Source organism: Dendrobium catenatum, unplaced genomic scaffold, assembly GCF_001605985.2.
Source record: "Dendrobium catenatum unplaced genomic scaffold, ASM160598v2 fragScaff_scaffold_1414, whole genome shotgun sequence".
NCBI classification, from domain to species: domain Eukaryota; kingdom Viridiplantae; phylum Streptophyta; class Magnoliopsida; order Asparagales; family Orchidaceae; genus Dendrobium; species Dendrobium catenatum.
In genome coordinates this window covers 541,884-568,269 of record NW_021319876.1, presented here as the reverse complement: position 1 = coordinate 568,269, position 26,386 = coordinate 541,884, and the positions used below count along the sequence as shown (strand labels likewise).

At 33.8% G+C, this 26,386-nt stretch overlaps 2 protein-coding genes across 8 annotated transcripts; both read right to left on the bottom strand.

The window, feature by feature from the left end:
• Window positions 1–72: 72 nt before the first annotated feature.
• On the bottom strand, window positions 73–15,317 carry LOC110111434 (transcription factor CSA-like). The gene is made up of 4 exons (XM_020843323.2): window positions 15,180–15,317; window positions 1,479–1,694; window positions 552–935; window positions 73–466 (listed from the first exon to the last, which is right to left on the bottom strand). The coding sequence occupies exons 2-4, from the start codon at window positions 1,627–1,629 to the stop codon at window positions 360–362; spliced, it is 642 nt and encodes a 213-aa protein (XP_020698982.1). The 5' UTR covers window positions 1,630–1,694; window positions 15,180–15,317; the 3' UTR covers window positions 73–359.
• On the bottom strand, window positions 9,837–25,186 carry LOC110111436 (pentatricopeptide repeat-containing protein At5g56310). 7 transcript variants are annotated; one of them, XR_003702650.1, is made up of 5 exons: window positions 23,415–25,186; window positions 18,237–18,329; window positions 16,640–16,828; window positions 15,471–15,560; window positions 15,180–15,408 (listed from the first exon to the last, which is right to left on the bottom strand). XR_003702650.1 is itself a non-coding variant. In XM_028699923.1 (2 exons), exon 1 carries the CDS (start codon window positions 25,111–25,113, stop codon window positions 23,431–23,433), a length of 1,683 nt encoding a protein of 560 aa, XP_028555756.1. In that variant the 5' UTR covers window positions 25,114–25,186; the 3' UTR covers window positions 20,434–22,389; window positions 23,415–23,430. The 7 variants fall into 7 exon arrangements, 1 of the variants encoding a protein (XP_028555756.1); XR_003702652.1 differs by adding an exon at window positions 9,837–10,365 and having other exon boundaries at window positions 15,180–16,828; XR_003702649.1 differs by having other exon boundaries at window positions 15,471–16,828.
• Between the last annotated feature and the right edge of the window lie 1,200 nt (window positions 25,187–26,386).

Genomic DNA, 26,386 nt, shown 5'->3' with positions numbered 1-26,386 from the left:
ATAATTACCTCCTCTAATTCTGATCAAATGATTGCAACAAAACATAGAGAGCTTCATTAGAGCTGAAGAGGGAGTTCACATCGTTGTTAACAAAATTCATGCAGTGAAAGAACTCTAAGATAGAGATTGAAGGCCTCACCATCCATAAGAAAAAAAAAACTTATTAGAAATCTTAGAGGAAATTCCCTATAAAAGTTTCAATAAGAAACATTTATCATCACATTAAGATTTATATTCTTTTGTGAACATAAATCTCAATATAAAAATGATTGACAATAATTATTACTTAACATATTTTTTTATATGAAATTCCATAAGATTTCTATCCCCAAAGCTTCTCCTCTGACAAAACTGACTACCTAAGTTGCTCCAACACCTAAGAAATCAATGAAAGGTAAGCTCATCTTCTCCCTTTCATGGCTGACCACTGTTCCTGCTGCTGAAGCTTCAGATTTTCCATCAGAGCCTAAAAGTTTTTTAATGAAAAATTCTAAGTTTAAAATCAAATTTAAATGATTTCTATGAAGAAAAATCTCGACAAGCTAGCTTACCAGTGAGAAATGAATTCTCAGGAAATTTGTCACAGTTGAAGAACAGAGAAAGATGAAACTTTCTTGAGCTGGTGCACTCGTTACTTGAATTACTATTATTATTATTATTTTTCTCCATTTTTAGTGAAGATTTGAAAGAGGAAGTTAAAGATTTTCTACGTTTATAAGCATTAGAAATCTCTCTCTGTCTTCTTGCCATTATCACATGCCAGTGATTCTTTACAGCATTGTCTGTTCTTCCTGGAAAAAGTCTGGAAATAAATGCCCATTTGTTGCCATGGAACTTATGAGCTGAAAGAAGCCTTTCTTCCTCCTCCTCAGTAAAGGCCTTTCTGTTTATTCTTGGATCCAACTGATTGAACCATCTCAATCTGCAGCTCTTGCCTGGAACAAGTTGAAAAGAATTTGTTAATATCATTAAGCATCATTTATCAATAATTCACTCAATTACATGAAACTAATAGACTATAGACATAATTAGGTTATGTTTGGGATGGCGTTCTTACTGTTTTTTGTACTAAAAATTTGATTTAAGAAACAGTAATAAAGTCCTCATTTTATATCCAAAAGATTAAATGTTTATGTAATGAATATTTGGTGATATTTTTAGGAAAAAAATTAGCTTAGGATCTGATTAATTATTTTATCATGATAGAGTCTCAAAGTTGTTAGATTTTTTTTAGATTCTTAGAATAAATTTAATGAATATTAATTTCTTACACTAATCTTAAAGTTAATCTAAAATTTTTAAAATCCATCTTGTCTTAAATTCTCTCCTGAAAGGGACTAATGATTCAAGAGAGTAAAAAACAACATTAATCTATAGAAATATTTCTCTTTATCAAGATTATGTTGAATTTAGTATCATATCATATATTTGAAATATTTATTAATGAAAAAATATTTCAAATAGAAGATGATGTATACCTGATCTTCCAACCAGCTTCTCTGCAATGAGATTCCAGTTCTGAGGGCCATACTGAGCAACAAGCTCCTTAAGCTTAACATCCTCGCCAGGTCTCCAATGGCCTCTTACACAGAGCTTGGAATTCACATTATGAAGCTCTCTAGTTTCCATCTCCTCACTAACAAGACTATCAAAGCCTCTGCTTTGCTGCTGCTCCTCTCACCTTCTAAGCATATCTAAGTAGAGAAGATTTGAAAGGAAAATAGGAGAGAGACTTAAGAATCCTCTCAGGTTTTACAAAAAAGGAAGGAGCTTTAAGCTTTGGTCATGAAACCTCGAATTCATGAAACTCCACAAACAAAGACAAAGTAAACAGTTCTGAGACAATGAGGCTTTGAACTTCGAGAAAGTTGCAGGTTTTAAGAAAGGGAGGAGGAGAACCGAAGAGGCAAAGGAGAGAGAAACAGTCTCGGTGAGAGCATAACAGGCACGGGTCTCTCTTTCTATCTCTCTGTCTTCTGCGTTTTCTCTGTCTCTTCTCTGTTTTCTCAGCGGGTTGTTTGGTTTAAAAGGGAACCGCCCGTGTGATTTTGGAGTTCGGTCTGCTCTTAATTTAAGTAAACATATATTAGTGCTGGTTTTGTCTCTTTCTGTCTTGACAAAAGCACCATGGCTTTCTATCTAGTTTTCATGAAAGGTTCTTCTAAATAAAATTGACAAAATTATGGATCAAATTCAATTGACATAACTCTAGAATAACTTAATAATGATTTATTAGGCAAGTCATTGATATGTAAAAAAAAAATTTCATGGTGGTATAGACAGAGCCTTTATGACTTCGGAGTTATCAACAATCGATAGTTTATTTCATCGTTCACCTCATAGAAGGGGGACTAGCAACACATATGTTGACATATGCCTTAATGCTAGCGGAAAGTGTTGGCATTAGTGGTGATGATTGGTGACGGTGGGTGTAGGCCTTGGTGGCGAAAACGTATGTTAGCTTGTGGGTGATGGCAAGTGTTAAACTTGATGATGGTGGGTGTTTAACTTATTGGCGATGACTATCATTAATATTATTGGTGACAACGGACATTAATATTAATGGTGATAGCGGGTATCTACTTTGGTAGTGATGAAAAACATCAATGTTGTTTGCAATGATAAACATCAATATTATTAGTGAAGACAAATGCTGGCCCTATTGGTGATGCTAAATATTGATGTTATTGGTGATGATGAGCTTCAACATTATTGATAATGATGAGTATTAACAATATTAATGACTATGAGCTTCATTATCATTAGCAATGACATATATCAATGTTGGTAGTACTGGAGAGCGCTGATGTTATTGATGACATTGGATGTTAGTTGTATATTCGCCCAGGCCTTCATAACTACTTAGGAGGTTGCTGACAAATCATAGTAACGAAACTTGCCTCCCACAGAGAGATTATTAGGTGCGGAGTGCGGATGAGGAGAACCGTCCGCCCAAGCCTTATTCCGCGCTAGGTACTGACACTCGGTACCGTTGGATACCGCTGGGTACCGTTAGGTACCCATGTTTGTGCAATTGTGCGGACGGTGCACACTCCGCACCTAATAATTTTTCCTCAAAGGGACCCACCTAAAGAACTCTCCTAACGATTTGAGAGAAACCATTTACCCTAGCTCCTAGGGAACTTTGCCTAGAGTGATCAATAGATGCTAGTCTCCCAGAACAACCAAGGAACTCTCCCTCTATGGAGGGATTTAGGGATTCCTCTCCAAGCTAGCAGCTGGACACTTGCCATGTAACTGAACAACAACCTCAGTAACTTGCTCCCCCTTAGAGTGATCTTGGGCGCTCACTCTCTCCTAGAGTAACTAAAAGCAGAACTCAATTACAATACTACAATAGATACAACCAATATGTAACCGACACTTGTACTGCACACACCACGTAGCTCTATAAGGTTGTATCATACAGATATACAATAATAAAGAAATCATGCAGAAGTATCTTCTTCTTCATCTTCTTCCTGTATACATTCTTGAGTGAATGCTTCTCAAGAACTTAACACCTATATGTTGTAGTATTGTAATTGAGTTATGCTTTTAGTGACCATCCTTACTAGTCTCAGTTACAAGAAAGAGCCAACTCTAGTACCCTTTATCTAACTTGCCACGGCCAACAAACTCTGAGCTCTCCATCCATATGACAACATCTCACTCGTCTTTTATCCTCAAGGCTATTCAGACTCTCTTACACAAGTCGCTGGCAATATCAATAAGTCAATCCCCTTATCTCAGCAGTTGCTTACATACTCCTCCATGTCTACTCGTCTACCCACCACCATCGAGCTCACTCAAAGACAACTCGTCATAATTCTTCAAAACTCACCTTCCTTCGACCAACCGAGGGTTGACACGTGCCGTAGGGTCATGTGTGGTATTATAGGGGTATCTTGTACAACATTGCATTTTTTCACTTTTATTTTTTTATAGTCTTTTCTATAACCCTCATAATCTTATAACTAAGAGGTGTTGCGAAACAATTTGAAACCAAAGCTAAATCTTTAATTGATTTTAGTGAATTCTTCCGAACGGAGTAGCTTTCAGTAAATTACTAATTAATCCTTCTAATATTCACGTTACCGAAAGTTAAATTTATTCTTAATTAATATAACGCTATTCAGACGGCTATAACTTTTTGTTAAAATAGTTGTAAAGTTATTATGAGAAAAATAACTCTTTTTTGAAAGCTGTTATAAAAAATAACTTCTTAGCACGAAATTTCTTGAAAGCAACAAGAAAATAATAGCTAAATAAATTAGTTGTTACGGTCTAAAGAGCAAAGTAATAAGAAAGTTATCCCAAACAAACTGGCTATAATAACAATTTTAAAAAATCAATATAAAGTTTTATATTTTATAAAATTTTTAAACAAAATTATGACTATAATTCGTATTTATTGTAGTAATTTTTATAGCAGATATATTTTTTTCTTTATTTTATTTGTTTTACACCCAATTTACAACAAATCAACTTGTTCCTATAGCGTTAAACTTTTTAGAAAAAAAAAAAGCCAGAAAATCCTAATATAATTTCTATTAGGAAAGACTTGAAAATTATTTTATTTGCTTTAAGATTAGTGTAATACAAAATTTTCATATCAACAGTAATATTTAAGTCCATGCTGATGTAAATTTTTATTTTTTAAAACTTAATTCCTTTTCTTAAGCATGATCCTTAGCAATTATTGGTTTCAAGAAAATTCAACTTATTATTAAAAAAATATTCCCTTTTTCTTTCATTAATAAATAATTAATCAAAAGAAAGGAGTTAATGACAAGAGATTAGGAACAAAAGCACTTTTCCTAACGCATTAATTTAGACCTAAACGGCTAAGTTTTTGGCATGCATTAGTTGTTAATGAATTGAGCCCCACAAAAGAGAAAATGAGCCTCATGGGATTGATCAAGAGACAAATTGGCAAGTTTGATGTACCTATTATAATTATTAGTCAATATCAAAAGGGATAGATGCAAATATTTTATTTATATGAAAAGCATATTTGAGTAATTATATAAATTATATAATTGCAAATAGTAAAGTAATTAGTGTGAGGAAATGTCCATTATGATTGAATGATGCTATTTGTTAAGCTTTAAATCCTACATATATGGGAGATGTTGTGATTTTTTTTTTTGCATAAGTGGGTGCATATATTAAAATCTTAATTAAAAAATGCTTAATTAAAATATTATTAAAATTTTAAGTTAAAATAGCATTTAAATCTTGACAATCATTATTCATAGAAAATAATTATATGGAGAACAAGAATTTTAACCTTTAATGCATCATTAATTAAAATATAAGGGTTTTTCTTCTAAATCGCTAGGCAAAATGAAGCTTTAATAACCAATGTAGATGCAAGGTATAATGAATCAAAATTGTGAAAATAATTTTGAAAATGAAAGTATGGAGAATATGGGCTGGAGCACTACGACGTTGGGCTACCAAGTGCAATGGCGTCGGGAAAGCATCGCTGTGGTACTAAGCTATTTGTTTGACAATGACTATGAGAGATGCATGCAGCGTCAGATTGGGAGCACTATGGTTTTGAGCACTAAAAAATATTTTTTAATAAAAATTCTCAACTCAGCCATTCCTCTATAAGGAAAGGAAGAGAGGAGGAGAGGAAGATGGGAGGAGGAGGAGAGAGAAGAGAGATTGTTCGGGTCATAATAGTATCTATAATTGCATGCATTTATATAAGAACATATGAATTGAATGATAAATAAATTAATTGATATGGAATTGATAGAACAAATATTAAAATTGATATAATATAGCATAACATGTGACATGAACACTGATAGATATTGATAACTATATTGATACAACATACTGATATGACACACTGATACATGACATATTGATAGAAGCCGATAATAGAATCATTGCCATGAATATTATTAATAGATAAGCGATGAATGTTTTTACTATACAACACTTGATATGATTTTATAGACTTTTATTGATTTTCTTCATATTCATATGCTTAGTGTGATGCTTATGGTCTACTAATCATATTGGTTCTTATAGTGATTTTATATATTATTTACTATATATGCTTATGATTATTGATTTTATGAAAATTGAGATGAGCGTGCATATTGATTCCCAAGATCTCGCATTAAAAGCATTGGTAGTTTTGGGTTTTGTTCGACTTTGCAACTCATTATATGGATTTTATTGATTTTAGGTCAAAAAAGGGGTTAGGATCCTGTAGAATGAGTATGATCAGTGTTTCTAGGTTTTATTTTATTTTGTATTTCTTTTATTCTTTTACAATCAAAAGCTTAAAGATAGATCAATGACTTTGCAAGCTCATGATGTGAATATTATTGATTTCAGGTCAAGAAATGGATCAGGATCCTGCACAATGAGCCCGATCAATGTTTCTAAGTTTTATTTTATTTTATATTTTGTTTTATTCTTTTGCAGTCAGAAGCTTAAAGATAGATCACTGTATTGAATGATCTCCTAGCTATTGTAAGTTGCATTTTGAAAGAGTAAATATAAAATTTTATTTTGATGTATATGATTTATATTGGATTTCGTTGGAATTATTAAATTAATAGATAATTAATAATCTGTTATAATTAAGAAGACATAAAATATACAATTCTTCCAATTTAAATTTTAGAGCGTCACACAAGATAGGAAGGCCCCTCTTGCATTTCATCAAGCAAGCCTCTATTAGATGCTGATTTGAAAAAAAAAAAAAAGTTAGGCAATTTTATTACTACAATTATTATTTATAATTATGATTTGATTGTTAGAAGTAAATTATTAGCTAATTATGAGTTGTTATTAGCTAAGCATTGGTTATAACTAACTAATTATGAGCTGATAAATCTCTATAAATTTATGCATGAATAAAGATCAAGCCTAATGAAAATAACACAACATATATTTTCTCAATTTTCTCTTTTATATCTTCCACCAAAACCTCCATTAAATTAACCTTAATTTTCAACAAAAGCATCTATCACCTCTATTACATTATATTAGAGATTTGGATTCCTTCCAAGACAAATTTGCATTGATGAAAGCCTTCAGAAATCAGAACTGCAGATTTCAGCTGAAAAAATTGCTAAACTTGGTTGAACTAAACTGTGATAAGATAGCAATCAACTTAAACAATAAATAAAATTTGCAAGAAGTTAACTTGTAATAATAATTAAAAAATTGTTCACTCTCACTCTTACAAACTAGTTTTCAACCTTGTCTGAGCATCCATGCATCACATCTTTTGCCTATAACAACAACAACAACAACATCAAGCCTTTATCCAACATCCACTACGTGGGTCGGCCACATCGTCATTGCCGTTGCCAGGTCTCAAGCCTTGGATGAGAGAGTGGAGGGTTGAGTTAGATCATCTCCAACCGTACTGCATACCACCGTTGCAGTCGGCCATTCGGTCCATTCGAACTTCAAATCTCATGCCAAAGTTCGGCTGGTGAACAACGCGATACCAAAATTGGGCTACGAGAAGCACGTGAAAGCGGAGAAAAGTGTGGTAAAGAGTAGAAAATTGTTACCATCGCAGGAAATGCGCGAAAAAAGAGAGAAAATGTTGTTTGATTGGAGATGAATTACTGCATTTTGGAGTGGAAAATGAGTTTTATAGTTGAAGATGCCCTTAGGTAGTCAACAACAAGCATAAACTTATCGATTAATCATGACATGAATCCTTTAATACATCTTTTACCTGAAAGAACAAAATTTATAATAAAAACAGATACTGAGAGACACTCTACAAGAAGTTAATTCATACAAAATATAAAATCATTACTGAAATTATTTTAACAGAACTTACTTTCAAACTAAGTCCTAATACTTTCAAAAACTTAATAACAATAAATTGGAACTAAGTGGGAATCATCTTCAATTATTAACATAATAATTTTATCTTTGATTTAAATTGAAGTAATTAAGAAGTCATACTTGGCCTGAAGCAAGCATGGCCCAAATGAAGAGAGAGAGCAGCTTCCTCAGTGTAAATTCTTGGCCAGAAGCAAGCATGGCCCAATTGAAGAGAGAGAGAGAAGCTTCCTCAGGTTATAAAATATTGAAATTACCATTGTTGCTTATTTTTTATTTTGTTGTTGCTACTCTTCTTTCTTTCAAAGTAATTTGGTTCTGTCTTTATATGTATAAGTCTACATGACATTAATGAGATTCTTCTGCTGCCAGAAATTAGGGAAGAAAAGCTTTGATTAGGTTTAGAGTTTCTTGATTTTGAGCAAAATTGGTTGATTTTTTGAAGCGAGATTGCGTTCTGTCAAAGTTGTCGAATTATTACGTCTGGTGACCGGACCGTCCGGACACCAATTCAGACGCGCCACATCACCCGGATACAATTGGCCCTGGGTGTATTTGGGTGACGTGACGCATCTGGATTGTTGTCCGGACGAATCCGGACACCGTACATAATAATTTTCCGTTAAAGCTAAGATTAGTTGGTCCTTAAACCCTAATATTATGGGAATTGTAGTAGAAGAAAAGCGAGAGGGGGAATATTGTTTTAGGAAAAATTTGGGATTAATAGAATTTTTTTTTTTTTGGGAAATTTGAGGGCATTTGGCCAATTTTGCTAGCTATATATCATAATTACAAAGAGGGGTGAAACCCTAGATTACAACTCTAATAGATGAAAATCAATTAAATAGGAGCTGAAAAAAAAAAAAACTAGTAATACTCAGGACTCACATAATACAAGATACATGTGAAAAAAATCCTAAAATAAATCTCTTAATAATAATAATTACTCAATAAACTAAATATTCAAATATAAATGAAGAGACACTAAAATAAATTTTCAGTCCAAACATACTATAAAATAATTCTTACTTATTTTCTATTGATCATCTCCTTCTACACTCTAAATTTTCTTGATCAAACATTTAATGAATTTATCTAAAATTTTAATTTAATAATTTAAGTTAAAAAAAAAAAACAAAACACAATAGTCAATTATAATTTATAATATAGCAACAAAAATCTCATGCATTTAAGTAGTTATGGCATAACATCATACTTCATTATATATTAGAAAAATATATTATAAATCTTTAATTAAATAATCCTTCTTTAGAATGTAATAAATACATAAATTAAATAATATAGTAGTATTATAATATAAAACATAATTATCCACTTTATTTTTTCTTGCATTGAAATCCATCCAAATTACTTGAGTTCTTAACAAATCTTTTTTAGAGTACCACCTAAAATCAAAGACATAATTTTACACCATTAGCTAAGAACTATATTTTATTTACTTCAAATTAAATCTTCATTTACATATTAAAATTTTAACTAAATTTTCCCAAGAACCTTTGCTTGGTTCCGATCGATGTTTCATCGCAATTTAATAGTCAAATACCTCCCCTACAAAAAATAACAATAATTTCATTAAATATTTTTAGAGTTAATCTCGAAGACATTGAATGTCGTCAAAGTAACATCGACTGCATCGGACATCATAAAAGACACATTGAATACATTGAACATCGCCAAAATAATAACATCAAAGGCCTTCAAATTATCAAGTCATTTTTATAATTATATTATCTATTATATTTTATGAAAATGATCGAAATGATGTATACATAGCTTATATTGTTTACCTCTAATTTTCTTCTTCCTTGTTGCGTCGAAATTGCACAAATCATTGCTAAATATTTTTAGAGTTAATCCCGAAGACGCCGAACATCATCAAAGTAACATTGAATGCATCAGACGTCATCAAAGACATCGTCGAATGCATCGATGTCCAAAAATACAACGTAAAAGGCCTTCAAATTATCAAGTCAATCTTTCTAATTACATTACCTATTATATTTTATAAAATAATCTAAATGATGTTTACATAGCTTATATTGCTTAACTCTAACTTCCTTTTTCCTCAATGCGTTGAAATTGTACAAATCGCCGAACATCGTCAAAGTAACATCGAATGCATCGGACATCTAACGTCGAATTGGTTGAACATCGCCAAAAAAAAAAAAAAAAAAAAAACCAAAGTTGAAGGCCTTCAAATTATCAAGTCATTTTTCTAACTACATTACCTATTATATTTTATGAAAATGATTGATAGAGTTCTTTTTACGAGTACACACTTTCAGATTTCCTTCACTTGCCAACAACATTTAAGTATTTGTAGCTTGAAGCTTGATTTAGGACCTAACATACTTTGCTTTCTTTACTGAACTTCAAGAACATTATCTCATTTACACTACTTGCAGTGTCATTTCTTCTTCTTTATATTGGTCTGCTTATCTGCTTTCCTTTCCAAAATCAAATCCACAAAAGAAAGATCGACTCTATGAGCTGTTATTGCTGCTTCTGCCACGCATGAAAGCATAGCCTTAGTAAGGTCTTACTGGAAGATAAGGTGGAGATGAGGTCTTCCAATGGAGTGAATTTCTTGGGCATAAAAGGTGAGCCTCAAGAGAAGCTTCAATACTTACCACCATTTCATGCTTAATATTCAATTTTTGTAACATATCATCCACTAGTCATCCTATCTATATCAAAGAAAACAATATTGAATAGGTTGGTAAACCAAGCTCAGTAGGTAAATTCTATTTATTAAGACATAAATGAAAAACATTGGTCATGCTAGGGGTGTCAAAATTGGGTTTCGGGTCGGATTCAGAACTGACCCGGGTTCAAACGGGTTGAAATTTCATACCCGGACCGGACCTGTCGGGTTAGCGGGTTGACCCGACCCGACACAATTTTGTAAACCCGGGCCGGTCAGACGACGGGTTCGCGTTGACAAAGGCTAGCGAGGTTAGTCGGGCGACACGTTACGCGACAGGCAGCACTGGCATATGCAAGCTGTGACTGGCAGTGCGGGGCAATGCGGGCAGTGATATCAAACCCGAGTTGATTTTGGGTTTCCAGGTCAACACGAAACTGACCCGTTTTTTCAAACTAGTCGAATTCGGGAACCTAAACCTGACCCATTTGCAAAACTAGTTGACCTTAACCTGAAATTTTTGGGTCGTGTCAAATATTGACACTCATAGGACATGCATGATACTTAAAAAAAAAAAAAAAAATCCATATAAATCATAACTGATATACCATTGCACTAAAGCATATCTAAAGTTTACCAATATTGACGTATTTGATAAAAGTTATTATAGAATATAGCTCAACTCTAATGTACTAGAAGTGGTATTTATGAAAGTGATTTCAATAATGAAGTGGAGGATATTCTCATTTCATGTTATCAAGCTCCTTTGGTTTTGAAATGATTGAAAAGAAAGGTTCTTCCTAAAAAATGATTTACTCACCAAGTTAAAATTTGCAAGAAACTTTGCTATGAACCTTCCCTAGAGGGGAGAGAGGTTTAGGCTTTACTAATAAACATAAATTCAAGAATGAAAAGGAAGCAAACCTATCTCATGCACCATGTGAAATGATAACAGACTCTTTTGAATGAAGACAATTTTTTTGATGTAAAAGCAAACGAAGAAAATCCTAAAGTAATAGATGCTCCTCCAGAGATCAATTTGAGGACCAAAGTTTATTCTTCTCTCACATTCATTAGCAAACTTCTTCCAAAGGATTTTTCTCAGGATATCATGCATTCAAGTTTTAAAAGACTATAAAGACAGTTTTGTTTGGAATTATGGCAAAATGCTAGGGTTAGCTCCAGAGATCATCGCATATAAATTCTCAATCAACCCAGATGCAACTCCTGTGAAATAAGCCCCAAGGAGGATGCACCCTGATATTGGAAAACTGGTCATTAAAGAGACCAAAAAGTTGGTCGAAGTTGGATTCATTAAGGAGTTACTCCATCCAACTTGATTAGCTAGTGTTGTCCTTGTCCGCAAGAAAATGTTGGGATGGAGAAGTAAACCACGCAACGAAGCAAACAAGAAAAAATAGAATGCAGTGGAAAGTAAAGTACACTAGGATTTAACGTGGAAAAACTCAAAATCTGGAAAAAAATCACTGAGCCACACCACACCAAGAAATCCACTATGAAAACTGGGAGAACAAATATCTCTTATATCTCACTCTCTTCTTGCTTTTATTCTCTCTTACACCGTTCTCACACCAAAAAAAAAAAGTCTAGTAAATAACACTAAGGGAAGCCACCCTTAAGAAAAACAAGAAAGAAAACTGTCAAGTCTGCCTCGAAGCGTTACGGCGCTGTAGCACCGAATTTAGAGGACTGCGACGCTAAGCTCTCTGTCGTTTCTCCCAACAAACTTTGCATCACCAGAGTGCTCGAAAACATAGCGCTGGGGCGCTTTGGTACACAGCTTCGAGGCACTCGAGTGCACAGCGCCGGGATATTATATGAAAAAAAAATTAAGGGGAGGACCCCTGCACTCCAAGCGAGCACGACAAATTGAACAGAGACTTGAGGTAACAGCACAACCCGATTGATCGACATAATCAAATTCCATACAGATTAATATAAAAATGAACAAGTTCTAATACATCTAGACTTTAGAGTCTTGAATAAGACATGTCCAAAGGATGACTTCTCATTGCCTGTATTTGAACTTATGATATATGTAGTGTATCACATTCTTTGTTCTCCTTCATGGACGACCTTTCAGTTTATAATCAAATTTTAAAATGCCCTAAAGATGAATAACTTACTAATTTTCGCATGCCTATAAGTATTAACAATTACAAATATATAAGCTAAATAACTAATTGTATTCATTTTATCTTTTATTGTAGAAGAGTGTAAAGGAACGCATATCTAACAATAACGTCATATAACAATGTGTCAACATCACACAGTAATCATGAATAAATAAGAATGTTGTTACTGACCTAATGAAGTTCATCGACGCCTTTAAATAAAGTTCACTTTGAAAATCTTGGTTGCCGGTTAAGCTAGCTAGCAGTATGTCATTTATATGGCATCAACATCGATCATATCCATCAAGTAAATAATTATAATCATGCAAAAGATATCATGAACAATAAGTAAATATCACTATGCATCTTGAATATTTATATAGTAAAAGTTCAACCATATGATTCATGAAAAAAGTGCCTAAATGCACAACAAGTATAACAAAAAATGTGCTGTTAATGTTCTACTAAGATCTATATTAACTTAAATAGAAAATAAATTAAATATGCAAAGTTGTACTTCTTTAATAAAGTAATATGCTTATAACTTAGCTACTAACATCCATGGCAGGAACAGCAATTATTACCTAACATATCATGCACGGGTACTTATGTGTAAAGCAAAAAATTTTTTTTAAGGGATTTGAATCCTAACCTCCTTAATAGAGAGTTTAAAGTAAGGTCCACTGACCTAGTGTTAACTGGCCACAAATGAACAGTTAGAAAGTGAAGCGTTCAATGGATTAAGTTAGCTTAGATGCATTAAAAATTGAACTAATGCCAAGTCCTCTTGGGGTTTCTAAATTGTCACAAAATATCCTAGTTTAGTATATAGCATTCTTTGATCATAATTTACTTGTAATTATTTTCTTAGAGATTTATGTCTCAAATCTTGGGTTACATAGATGGACCATTACCTTATTCCCTTGTTTGAATTCAAGATATCTCATATCCATATTTGTAATAGAGTTACAACACATGGTTAACAATAATGCAATTCATGTATATGAGTAATACGTATTGCAATAGGGTATAATGCATGTATATATAAAATTAATGTATTCTCGGTTGAAGTTCTTAGGTTCCTGTAAATGGGAGACCTTCGAACTGTAGTTGAAGAACTCTACTGCAGGAGCTTCTCCCAAGGATGAAACAGTCAAGAAACTAATAAATTAGAGCAAAACTGAGACTTGCTTTGAAATCCTTCCCGAACATGGCCTCCTATTACTTTCTTCTATGCACCATTGGTACCCATGAGCTCCATCTCCATGCACTCTAATATTTTCTTTACTTCTATACATTTCAAAGGATTACTGATGTAGAACGGGTAGGTGGCTTAGCTCGGGAGAGGATCTCCTCTCCAAAATCTGAAATTGTTCCTTGCAAAAATCTGAAATAAATCTGGATTTATCTCAGAAATCTGAGAAGAAATCTCAGTTTTGGTGTTGAGGGAAGAAGAGCGTGAAGTAGTAGGAAATCAGGAAATCAATCCACTAGAGAACCAATGGTGGAAAGGGAATTTAAGAGAGAGAGCTGGCTAGGGAGGGGCGGCGGGATGCTGAGGAGAGGGGATTTAATTCCCAAAATAATTTTCCTAGATTTAGGAAATCAATTGGATGGATATGGCAAAGGAAAATTTCGGATAGGAGGGATTTGAGGAAATTTGAGTTATTTCCTAAACTTGGATGGGAGATTTGGGAAATAACAGAAATTAAAATCCCAAAGGTGAATCTCCAGATTTTAGTAGCATAAGATGTAGAGAAATTGGGGAAGCATTCAAGCCTTGATTCCAGCAAGGTGTTGAGTGGGAGAGGGAGAGAGTTGAGGAGAGACAACCCAGGAAAAGAGCATGGGCGATTTCAGCCAGCAGCAGGGAGAACTTTGGAGAAATAATACCAAGCAAACAATTAAGGAGGCGGCGGCTGAATTGGGGCCATTTTTTGGACTCCGATTCCTCTCATAGGAATCTCACTAACGTCCTCTCACCAGAGCACAAATGTGGAACACAAATTTTTTAATATCAATTCTTCATCCCCCTTACAATAGCTTAAGGCCCTATATATAGGCCACAACATGAGAAAAATCAAAAATTACAAAATTGTCCCTTGGCCCACAACACTTAAATAAACTAACATAGGGGTAAAACAGGACATAACATAAAATAAGAGCTAAAATTAAATAAAATAACTCATAAATGGCAATTTAAATTAGAGCCGTCGATTTAAGACGCCTCCTGTGATAGATGCGTCAAATCTTCGTGCCGATGTCCGCATCAATTACCAACTCAAAGAATAACCACAAATTAATTCAGAGAAGCTTAATTGAGGTTAATAGAAAGCTTTAGCCTGCAACTCTGCACACTGTCAATGTGCGTTGCGTTTTGAACAATATTGGAACAGAATTTCCATGTATAAATTAGTATGAGGAATCCAAAGCCAATTATTTATAGATTTGTGTTCATTAGTCTCTATAATCCATAGAAACTTATATACAAAAGATACAGATCTCAATGAAAAATGAATGTTAACAGAGAAGTTCCTTACCTGAATTTTTATGCTACCCATGAGAAAAGTGAGGGGGACCTCACTGAACGTAAGGCCCCACACCTTCTCTCTCTCATGCAACTTTATAAGCCTACTATCATCTCCAACTTCTCGTTCATGTTCCTTCCATTCATTAGCTCTCCTTACTGGTCTATCTTTCCATTTTTCCCATCCATGCCAAATCTATTATAGAAAGCTTGTCTGTAGGAGCATCTACTGCTTTGGTCGCCTGCATGAGCCCATCACTATCAGAAGACCCCACTTGAAGATAAGGTGCAGATCATGCCTTACCTCAACTTAAATGGTGAAAGAAATGTGAGTTAAAAGGTGGCTCTGTAGAGAAGCTATAACTTTCCAACCATTGCTTTCATGCCTCCAATGCTATGATAATGCAAAGAAAAAGACCGTTTTGAGATCAAAAGGGTTGCCATCTTTTATAGTTATTTTGCAGATCAAGGGATAGGAGTTATGAGTAAATTAGTAATTTTTCAATTGGTGAAGCGAAGTTCAGTGTAACAGAAGTGCTTAATTTACTGTTGATTCTTCTCATAAATTTAATATCGTGCAGAATTGCAGGGTATGCTCTCTAGTCTCTACATTAATTTATGTTATCCACAATCATTTTTTTATTCGCGTGATATATTAGCGGTGCTTCCTTTTTTAACCAGGTAATTCCTATTTGGGTATAGTTAAAACCAAAACAAGTTTCTACTTGCGGGAGAATCTACATAGTTGTATAGCACTCTCGGCCTCTTTGTCTTATTTTTTAACTTAGGTTTTTCCTTTGTATTTTTTTATGTCTTTTGAGTCAATTAAGACAAATTCATAGACACATCATATTCGTAAGCTTCGAAACTAAGATTTATTAGTTGGTAGCTAAAGCTCCCAACTAACAAATCAAGATGAGCTGCATTTTCTTTTTCCTTTGTGTTGCAGTAACCCTTGGTGATTATACAGTGTGGGCCCTGTAATCTTTATTTCGATATTGTCTCTTTGTACAATTAGCATGAGGGCAAGTTTTTTTTCTTATTTTATTTGATGAAGATTTCATACTGAAAAGAACTAATTTTCATAAACAATTAATTTCCTCGTAATTCTCTCTTATCCGGTAATTATCTTGCATGTAGTTGAGATTGTTTATAATTAATGATTGTTGAAAGCGAGTTCTTACTGCTGCGTTATAGTTGCAATATCTGTGTATTTTTTCTCAAATCTATATATTTCTTCTATATGTTTTCTTATATAAATCCTTAGCTTCTTATTCTAATTTATTTTCTTTGTTATGAAAGGCAAAGGGAAAAAAGTTTCTTGTTTTATGCAAGTTGCTGTATTCTCTGAAGTCCTAATCTTTCCAGATTATATAGCTGCGTATTTTCCTTCATATTCATGTGTGAAATAGAGAGAGAGAGAGAGAGAGAGAGAGAGAGAGAGAGGAAGGGAGGTAAAGAGATGATGGGAACCTTATCAGTTATCACTGACTCTTTATTCCATGGGGCCAAAGTAAGATACTTTGGGGGTTGTCCAGTGCTGTGTTTTTTTTTCCTCCAACTCTATATAAGGATCAGCCGCACCTTCTCTTTGCTACTCACTGCCTCCCTTTTATCCTTCCTTTCTCTTCTTCTTTTCAAGCTTTTCTTAATTTTTTCATCCTGCAGGCAAGAGTAATTATGATGAGCAAAACATTGAAGTTTCCTTCTCATCATTGGCTTCACATGGAGGTTCAGGAAGCGTGGTGCAGCCAAGGATGACTTGCCGACCACTCAATAAAATTTCTTATTCACAATGATTCTCTCTCTGTCTTTCTCTCCATCTTGGAAGTCAGTTTAAAAGAGAATATGAAATTAAGAAGAAGTGGGCAAGTTGTCTTTGGCTACATAGTACTTCCTTCTCCCCATGTTAGGCTTTTTGATGACATGATTCAATCAGAGATCTGAAATATCATTGGAGACTCTTAGTTCTTGTTGATTAAATCATGTTCTTTAACTTCGCAAACATATCAAAAAATAGAGATAGCACTTTTCAGTTTGAATCCGTTCTTTATCTTTTTTTAATTTTCTGTTTGAATTCGTATGGATCTTTCTATTTACTCGCAATGCTGCTAACACTGCTCAGACAAGAATCTTTTTTTTTCCCCTTTTTGTGTTCTCTTTATGTAAACTGACGTCTATTTCTTTCCTGCTCCTATTGCGTTCACTACAATTTATGCCAACGTTCTTTTTTAATGCTCTGCCAATCATGAAATTAATTTGTCAGCTGAAGTTCATAGAACATTTAATTTAGACAATTATTTAAAATTCTTTACAACCAAATAAATCATCTGAGCTCATTGTGAAAAATGAATTTGTTATTAGGTTTGAAAAATACTCCCTAATGTTTTTTTTTTCTGTATATTTGAACTAGTATTATTGCTTTTCTTTTACTGTTTTATTGTTCTGTAACTTAAATTTGATGCAACATAAGCATGATAATGTCTTCAGCATTCTGTGTTTACTTTCAATTTTATTAGATAATATTGTTTTCCTTTTAATTGATCGATTGTTCGGTTCAAATTCATAAGCAGTAAAGATGTTTTTCCAAATCAGACTGAAATGTTGTGTTAGGAATTTAGTAAGACTTAGGCTTCGTTTGGGATGGCTTTCTTTTTGCTTCTTAAAGTAGCTTTCTAGTAAAAAATTAAATTAAAATTTTTGTACCAAAAAGCTGCTTTAAAAGCAAAAAGAAAGCCGCCCCAAACGAAGCCTTAATTCAAATCAATGAGATAAACTAAAATAACAAGAATATAAATGCAACACACAAAAAAAATTATATAAGTTCAGCCAATTGATAGCTACGCCCTATAGCTATGCTTGTAGATTTTATTATTTTAGAGGATTTACAATTCCAATCTCTCCTATGGATCACATAAAGGCGATGCTTTCCCTACTTTTCTACCAGAAAAATATTTTAGGGCAACTGAAAATTATACTGAAAGTTAGTAGCTCAACTGAAAATTATACCAAAGGTACCACAACTTAACATGTTGAGCTCGTGCTGTTACCAAATATTACAGGAAATTACCACTTCTTGCGCAAAGCATCCATTTTTTGTTAGTAAGTACTCCCTTCAGCCAGTCCACTTCATACTTCTGAGATGAAAATTTAATTCTTCCATCTGAATGGGAGAAAATATATCATTATCTGTTAAAAAAATAAAAATTAAATGCAACTACTTTATGTTGTTTGCAAGTAATATTAGAGTTTTCAAGTTCTCCATTTACTTTCAATTGTGTCAATATCTTAAAATCAAACAAAAGCTTCAGAAATCACAGCAGATATACATTATCAAAGATAACAACTTGACTGTTGTCCTTTCTGATGATTGTGTTGGCTAAATATGCTGTGATCCCACATCTCTGTTCAATAGTACTATATTTCTGTCAGTGAAAGGGATCTGTCACATGTGGTCATGGATTCTCTTGTTTGTACAAAGATATGTGAGAGGGAAACTTAGTAGTTAGTAACTTTTTAAATTTTAAAGATTAATCCTTTAGCTAATTTTGTTCACACCTTTTTTAGTTATAAAATTTTACACTTTATTATTGAGCTTAGTTTGAATTGTAGATAAATTTCATTCATTTTATTAAAATAATACTGCCGATATTCTATTCTTCAATTCTCAATGAAATATAGAGACTAATTACCTTGCAGCCAACATAAATTACAGGATGCATTTCACATTATGAGAAATCATAATGTTAAAACAATCAAATGCATCATTGTTAAACTAATCAAATGCATTTCAAAAACTATGGATGCTATATAGCTTAATTAGTTCTATGATATTAAAAAGTCATCACATTATGAGAAATCATAAAGATATTTTTTGAATGCAATCAAAATTATCAATAAAAAAGTTTTTAATGATCTGATTATCATCGATTTAGTTTGTTGTTTATATTCAGCTTATATTTGACTCAATAGTAAATAAGCAAGTAAAAATTCTCAGCTTTATAACGTACATGCTGCCATACTCATGATGGTGCACAAAATGTTGGCAGAAATAGAATTAAAGAATAGGTTGATCCTAATCCTTTCAAGATATTTAGGTCTGTCTTCTTTCAAGGGCATTTGTAAATAGATGGTTAAAGCTGATATTATAAGCAAAGTATGATCAATGAACTGAAATATACACGTTTTTTTTTTCTTTTTTCTATTTAAAGATATATTTTTCAAATCATTGTTATTTGGATCGCAAAAATCCGCAATTGATCAATTAATAATTTGTCATAAAGTAAAAATCTCAGTTCATTTAAATCAACTCATAAAGGTTGAACTGACTACAAATTTCAGCTTCAAAATTATTTTTGAAACCAAAGATGCAAACTAATAGTTGAAATAATTTCCAATAGTACTAAAATTTGCTAAAAATAGACAACTACAAACCCTTAAATCAAGCAAAAATCAGTTGATTTGACCACTCAATCTGAACATGTCACCCCAAAACTAGGTCGTGCAATTATGGAGGTTGTTGGCATCGTTGCTTTGGCCAATCAGGCCCCCAACACCTCTTCTTCATGAGCATTTCCATAGATGTATTTGATCATACCAATTTTCATTTGATTTTATGCAGTTCATTCGCCTTGATTTGAACTTCATAGAGTTCTTACAACCTCTACAGGTCTCTGATTCATGGAGGCAAGGATTGGAAGCCAAATAATTATGCCTTGTACTTTGAACTCATATACATTTTTTGTACAATGATATATTAGCCATCTACAATATTAATTTGTTCTCAATGAGAATTTTTTGACAAAAATAATGCCTTATTATAATTACTCTTGTTAATTCAACTGTCAGAATTTTCATTGGTTCTCAAATGTATTGATGGTGTCAATAGATTCAAAATGATATTGTTTTTTTTTTTAATAATCAAAGATTTTGTTGACACCAACTGCTTCTACACCGCCATCAAACCACCAACAGTGGTCGCTCGACCAAAGATTGACCCGATTGAGCCCACTGGGTCTGCCCGATGGTGGATTGTTTAATCACTTTCTGATTAGGGGAGGGTCCAATCTAGTGCATTCATTGTCAACTGTCAGAATTTTCATTGGTTCTCAAATGTATTGATGGTGTCAATAGATTCAAAATGATATTGTTTTTTTTTTTTTGAATAATCAAAGACTTTGTTGACACCAACTGCTTCTACACCACCATCAAACCACCAACAGTGGTCGCTCGACCAAAGATTGACCCGATTGAGCCCACTGGGTCTGCCCGAGGGTGGATTGTTTAATCACTTTCTAATTAGGGAAGGGTCCAATCTAGTGCATTCATTGTAGGTAAAAATAGAGAAATATTAATAAATAAAAACCAGATTGAAATATGCCCCCTCAAAATTGTGAAGATATTACAGTTATGCTTATTTTACAAATTCTAAATTATGAAATCATAAGGAATTTCATAAATTTGATCACCTCCTAAATTTTTAGTTGGATGTTCCGATGTTTTAGATTTTTCCAACACTATTGACTGTGGGTTGTCTAGTCCCTCCCTCTTCATCCAAGAGTAAAAGTGTATGACCACCTCTGGTCGATCGTTTTGGCACCCTTGAATCTCCCAACCAATTCCAAGTATTCTAATCAACCTTCAGTTTAGGATAATTATCATGATTCCTTTAGGTGGCAATCAAATATGATCATTTAGTTCATACCCCCAATCCGTTAGTAATGTCAATAAACAATCTAGTTTGTTTCTTAAAATTAAGGTTTGAGTTAACCTGACAACCATTCAAGTTAAGTTCGAGTCTACATTATAGACCTAATTATAACCTGGTTTGGGTTAGGACTGCCCAACAACATGAAATTACCTCAAGATTGACCTGATTACTATTTGAGTTTGGGTTAGGTAGGTTCAGATCATATTAATTGGGTAAAATAGGTTATCTTTAGGTTAATTGAGACTTGTTGATTCATAAATTGTATAAGTCATATAATTAATGTCTTAGATGGCTTAAATTCAAGTTATGCAGGTTATGCTTGGATCAAACATATTTAGGATGGATCAACTTCAGGTTTGATCCAAACTTGACCCATCAACCTGAGTAGACATCCCTATCTAGGAGAAGGGTTGTATCGACCATCTTTGGTCATCCATTGACTCCAAGTTATCTAGTTCATTACTTCATTCCCTATATTTAGAAGAAAAATTATCATAATTACCTCAAATCACCCGCTAACATGTCATCTAGTCCACCCCCTCCATTCAAGAGAACTATCATGACTGTTTCATGCGACTCTCGAACTCCAACCCATCTAATTCATATCCATACATTCAGAAGAACTACCCCAACAACCTCAATAACCAGCCTACTTCAGGTTGTTTAGTACTCTCTTCTTCACAAAATAGATTGTTTTGATCACCTAAATAGTTTGTAAACTTTGGATCTTTCAGCTTCCTTCTTTTAAGAAAGAGAATCATAACCATCTTAAATCGCTTTCCAATCCTAACTTATTTAGTCTCCTCTTCATAAGGATAGCTTAGAAGAGAAAAGAGTTAAATGAAGATTGAAGAGAAATACTAGAAGATAGAGGATAAAAGAAGTGAGCAACAACAGAGATGAAGAACAATATAAAAGAATAAGAACAGATCACAGGAGGCATGAGAAGTAGGTGACTGAAAATCAAATATTTTAATTCATCAAATCATAATACAATAATACAAGCAAACTATCATTTTATACACAAATATTTGCCTAAAATATTCAACTATGAAGGAAGAAATTAATGTCCATTTAAGATATTAAAAATATGCATAAAGATCCTTAAAATATAAGACAAATATTCAATACATTCATTTTATGAATTTTTTCCATAATCACTTCCTCTATAGGAGTTACTGTCATGACTGCCCTTTATCACTATCCACATTAATACCTCTGAAATCCCTTTGTTGTCACCTCTAGAGGTGACAAACCCATCCATCTTTAATTGTCTATGTGACCTTTCTGAGTTGCTCCATCACCACCTTCAGGTCTTGCCATCTTCACCATTACAAGAAGGCTAATATGAATGCCATCAATAATTTTGGCATCTTTCCCGTCCAACTCCATCACCTCCTTCAACTTGTATTGTCTCAATCCCTAGGGAGAATTAATCTAGCCATCTTTTGTGGCTTGTATGATCTTTCTGTATTATTTGGCATTGCCTTCAGGTCCTGCTGTCCCCACACATCTAAAGAAGAACCGATTCAACCATCTTTAGTAGCTTTCAAGACCTTCTAACATTGCATTAACATAACATTAAAGTCATGGCATCTCCACAAAATTAAAATAATCAATCCGATCATCATAAATAGTTAGCATGAACTTTTAGCATTGCATTGTCGTTTCAAGGTCTTATACCAACTTTACCTTTTAAAAGAAGAGTAATACAATCATCCATATCTAGCTTATTTTCTGCTTTCATCATCATTAGGGATATTTTCCATAGATTTCCTTTAACTTCTATGTATTGACACCTTGTGATTTCAAGGAAAGACTATTCTTTGTGATTAATGTCTATTATTAGTAAAAGTTATTTCAATTGCGTTAAGCCTTACAATTTTTCTTTTTATTTTTTCTTAGAAGAAATTATGTCACATATCCTCTTTACATCTCTAATTGTGTGTGGGGTACCATTTAAAACCGACAATCAAAATCTCTCTCTACTGACTCGACTTCTAGCATGCAAAAAGTATATCTAATTTAAATGATTTTATCGTTTTAGTTATTTTAGATAAAATAATGCTATGTGAGAAATGTTGTTCTACCTACAACTCCAAAATTTTTATTGTGTTGGTGCTAAGAGAGAATTAGAGAGAGTGAAAGAGAAAGAAAGCGTAATAATCCATGAGATTGTGCACTATCCAACCCTTTGCTGTCATGGTAATTGCTGACACATTAAGCAGAGAAATGGACCAATAAAACCAGAGCTCAAAATGGGATTCATAACTCATTACTAAAACTGTCATTCAACAGCTCATCTGATTTCTTCAATCTCTACAATGTTAGACCCAATCATGTAACTTATGACTGAAGGTAACCAACACTTTCAGAACTATATACAAAGTATGGTAGTTGATTACTTTAATGAAGAACATAATTTATCATCCTTTGGCTTCTGTTAGTATGGTTTTTGGCTTTTTGCAGCTTTAATCTTAAATAAAATTGATTTATGTTAAATTTGATGTGTAAAAAGCATGCCATGGAAGGCCATACCTTGCACAGCACAACATTACCAAATGAAACCTTCATCCTCTAATATGCCTCCAAAAAACTTTGGCACATAGCCATTGATCTTTAGTTGCTCATTTATCTCATTAAGAACCTCATATATCTTCTGAAAAGAAGGATGGAGTCCATCTCTGGATGTAAAATCATGAACCTTGCCATCCAATTCTATAGAACTCCCTCCAGGAACTTTAGAGACTCCCCAATCTTTCATAACCTTCCTCAACTTCCCAACTTCATGCCATTTTCCATGTGCAGCATAGATATTCGACAGTATAGAATAATTCCCACTATTTTCAGGCTCAACCTCAATGAGATGCCTCAATGCCTCCTCACCAATCTCAACATCACCAGATATTCTAGAAGCAGACAGTAAAGATCCCCATATAGCTGCATTAGGCTTAAAAGGCATTTCTCTAACTTCATCCCTTGCCTCCCTTAAGCAACCAGCACGACCAAGAATATCGATCATACAACCATAGTGCTCTATTTGAGGCTCAATATTGTAACACGATTTCATGCAGTTGAAGTACATTTTACCCAAATCAACATCTCCTACATGGCTACAAGCTGATAGAATGGCTATAAAAGTAATGCCATTTGGTTTCATTTCCTCATTTTCCATTTGATTGAAAAGTTGCAGAGCTTCTCTTCGAAGCCCATGCAAAGCAAACCCTGCTATCATTGTAGTCCAACTAACAACATTTTTACTCTTCATGTTTTTGAAGACTTCAAATGCCTTCCATATGTTGCCTGCTTTGGCATACATGTCTATGAGTGCATTCTTCAGTGGGATAGTCTTATGCAAGCCATGCTTATCAATGAAACTGTGAATCCATTCCCCCAAATCCAGAGCACCTAACTGTGCACAAGCTGAAAGTGTTGACAGCAATGCTACTTCATCTGGCTCAATACCATCCTCGACCTGCATCCTACGAAACAAGACGATCGCCTCATCTGCACGATTCATCTGAGCATACCCTGCAATCACCGACGTCCACGATATTAGATTCCTTTCAGGCATTTTCTCAAACAGCTCATGTGCACTGTTGGCATCACCAACCTTTGCATAGCCTGCAACCATCGCATTCCAAAGAACCACATCCCTCTGAGGAATTTCATCAAACAGTAGGCGGGCGTCAATTACACACCTGCAAGCAGAGTACATATGAACTAGACCTGTTGAGACATGAATGTCGTATTCAAAACCAAGTCGAAAAACCTGTCCATGAACCTCTCTGCCAACTTCAACGTTGGATAAATGTGCGGCAGCTTTCAGCACAAAAGGAAATGAATAAGTGTTTGGTCGAAAGCCAGCAAATTGAATATTGTTAAACAAATTAATAGCCTCTCCAGCTGAATCCGATTGAGAGAGACTTCTGATCATGGTGTTATAGAGGTGAAGATCAGGACTTTGTTCGAGTTTAAAAAGCGTAAAGGCGTAGTCTTTGAAGCCTAACGAAGAACAAACATGGATGAACTTGCTGAGGAGGAGTTTGTCTTGATCGAGGCCTCGGGAGAGCATAAAGGTATGAACTTGGCTTATGTGGTTGAAGGTGGAACATTGATTCAGTAAAATGGTGAGGAAATAAAGAGGAGTAATGTGATTAGTTCTTTTTCTGGTTTGAGAAGAAGTAGGAGAGGTTAGACAAGAGAAAAGTCGTCTCAAGCTGCTTCGTTGAAACATGGTGATTGCAATATGATTTGAACTTAATAGTTTAATAGCGTATACAAAGTTCAGGAAACCGCTAATTCTAATATTGCAGATGGTTTTTTTATTTTTTATTTTTTATTTTTTATTTTTCACTTCTGAGCCTATTAACGTAAATTCACACAACCATAACCATAGTATAAGAAAACTTCGAATTGAATACCTTTAGATTTGCTCGCAAAATTTTCAATCAACAATTTTTTGTTTTTTGGTAAAATTAGGGGCAGAGCCAACAAAATTTTCCCGACCATTCCTTTAAAGAAGAATGAAATTACATGTGTAAAAAAAGAAAAACAAATAAGGAGAAAAAATAAAAATTAAAAGAAGTTACAGACTTACAAGAGCAGCTACAAAAATGAGCTATGCTCAACGCGAAGGCACAGAAACACACATCAATTGATGGTGGACACAAAAAATGATCTTGCATCAGAATATAAAATGTGAAAAATTGACCAGAAGAATCAAAATTGGGTAAACACCACAACGTCTGGACTTGGATTGAATTTGAGATAAGTTGACAGAAATCGAGATAGGCACAATTTTCCCTTGGTTACCAAGAAGACCGTCCAAAGGAAGTAGTCTGGAGTTGATGGAAGATCATCTTCATCAAAGGCAATAAAAAATCCCACCAGATTAGAAACGAAAGGCACAAGGATCATCATAGCATCACTCACCAAACCGGGCCACAACGGAAAATGCAACAAGTAGCAAATCCTACCAGAAAAATTAAAGGTCATTAAGCCAACAACATCTCCAGAAACAAAACCTAGCCCTATTATACTTTTCCATATGGTGGAAGAACGTTGAGATGGTGGCTACCATGAAGAAGTATATCTAATAGCAAACCACTTGGATATAGAGAGGGAATATTGTAAATCCTACTGACCAAAGAACAATTGAAGGCAAACTTAAGACCAAGGAGAGTAGGAATACCAAGACCACCCAAGTGTTTAGGTTTACAAGTGCTATTCCACAAAATGAGATTCAATTTTCTTGTATGGGGTCACCAAAGAATTGAAATTTAGAGTAGAGTTTCCAAATAAATTTGCTAGTTTACTTGGGTATAATGGAACATCTAATCCAATATATAATAGTATTACACATAGTAAATTTAAAACACTGCAACCTACCTGAAAAAAATAAGTCTACCTTTCCAACCATATAATTTGTTAGTAATCTTCTCCAAAAGAGGAGATAAATTAGATAACCAAGGCTTTTTGAAAGAAATATGAATGACCAAATATGTGAT

Excerpts from the sequence above, each read along its gene's own strand:
- LOC110111436 (XM_028699923.1), bottom strand. The coding sequence starts at position 25,113 with ATGTTTCAACGAAGCAGCTTGAGACGACTTTTCTCTTGTCTAACCTCT.
- LOC110111434 (XM_020843323.2), bottom strand. The coding sequence starts at position 1,629 with ATGGAAACTAGAGAGCTTCATAATGTGAATTCCAAGCTCTGTGTAAGA. Across the intron at positions 936-1,478 it reads GAAGCTGGTTGGAAGATCAG|GCAAGAGCTGCAGATTGAGA; the intron begins GTATACATCATC and ends AACTTGTTCCAG. Across the intron at positions 467-551 it reads TGAGAATTCATTTCTCACTG|GCTCTGATGGAAAATCTGAA; the intron begins GTAAGCTAGCTT and ends AAAAACTTTTAG.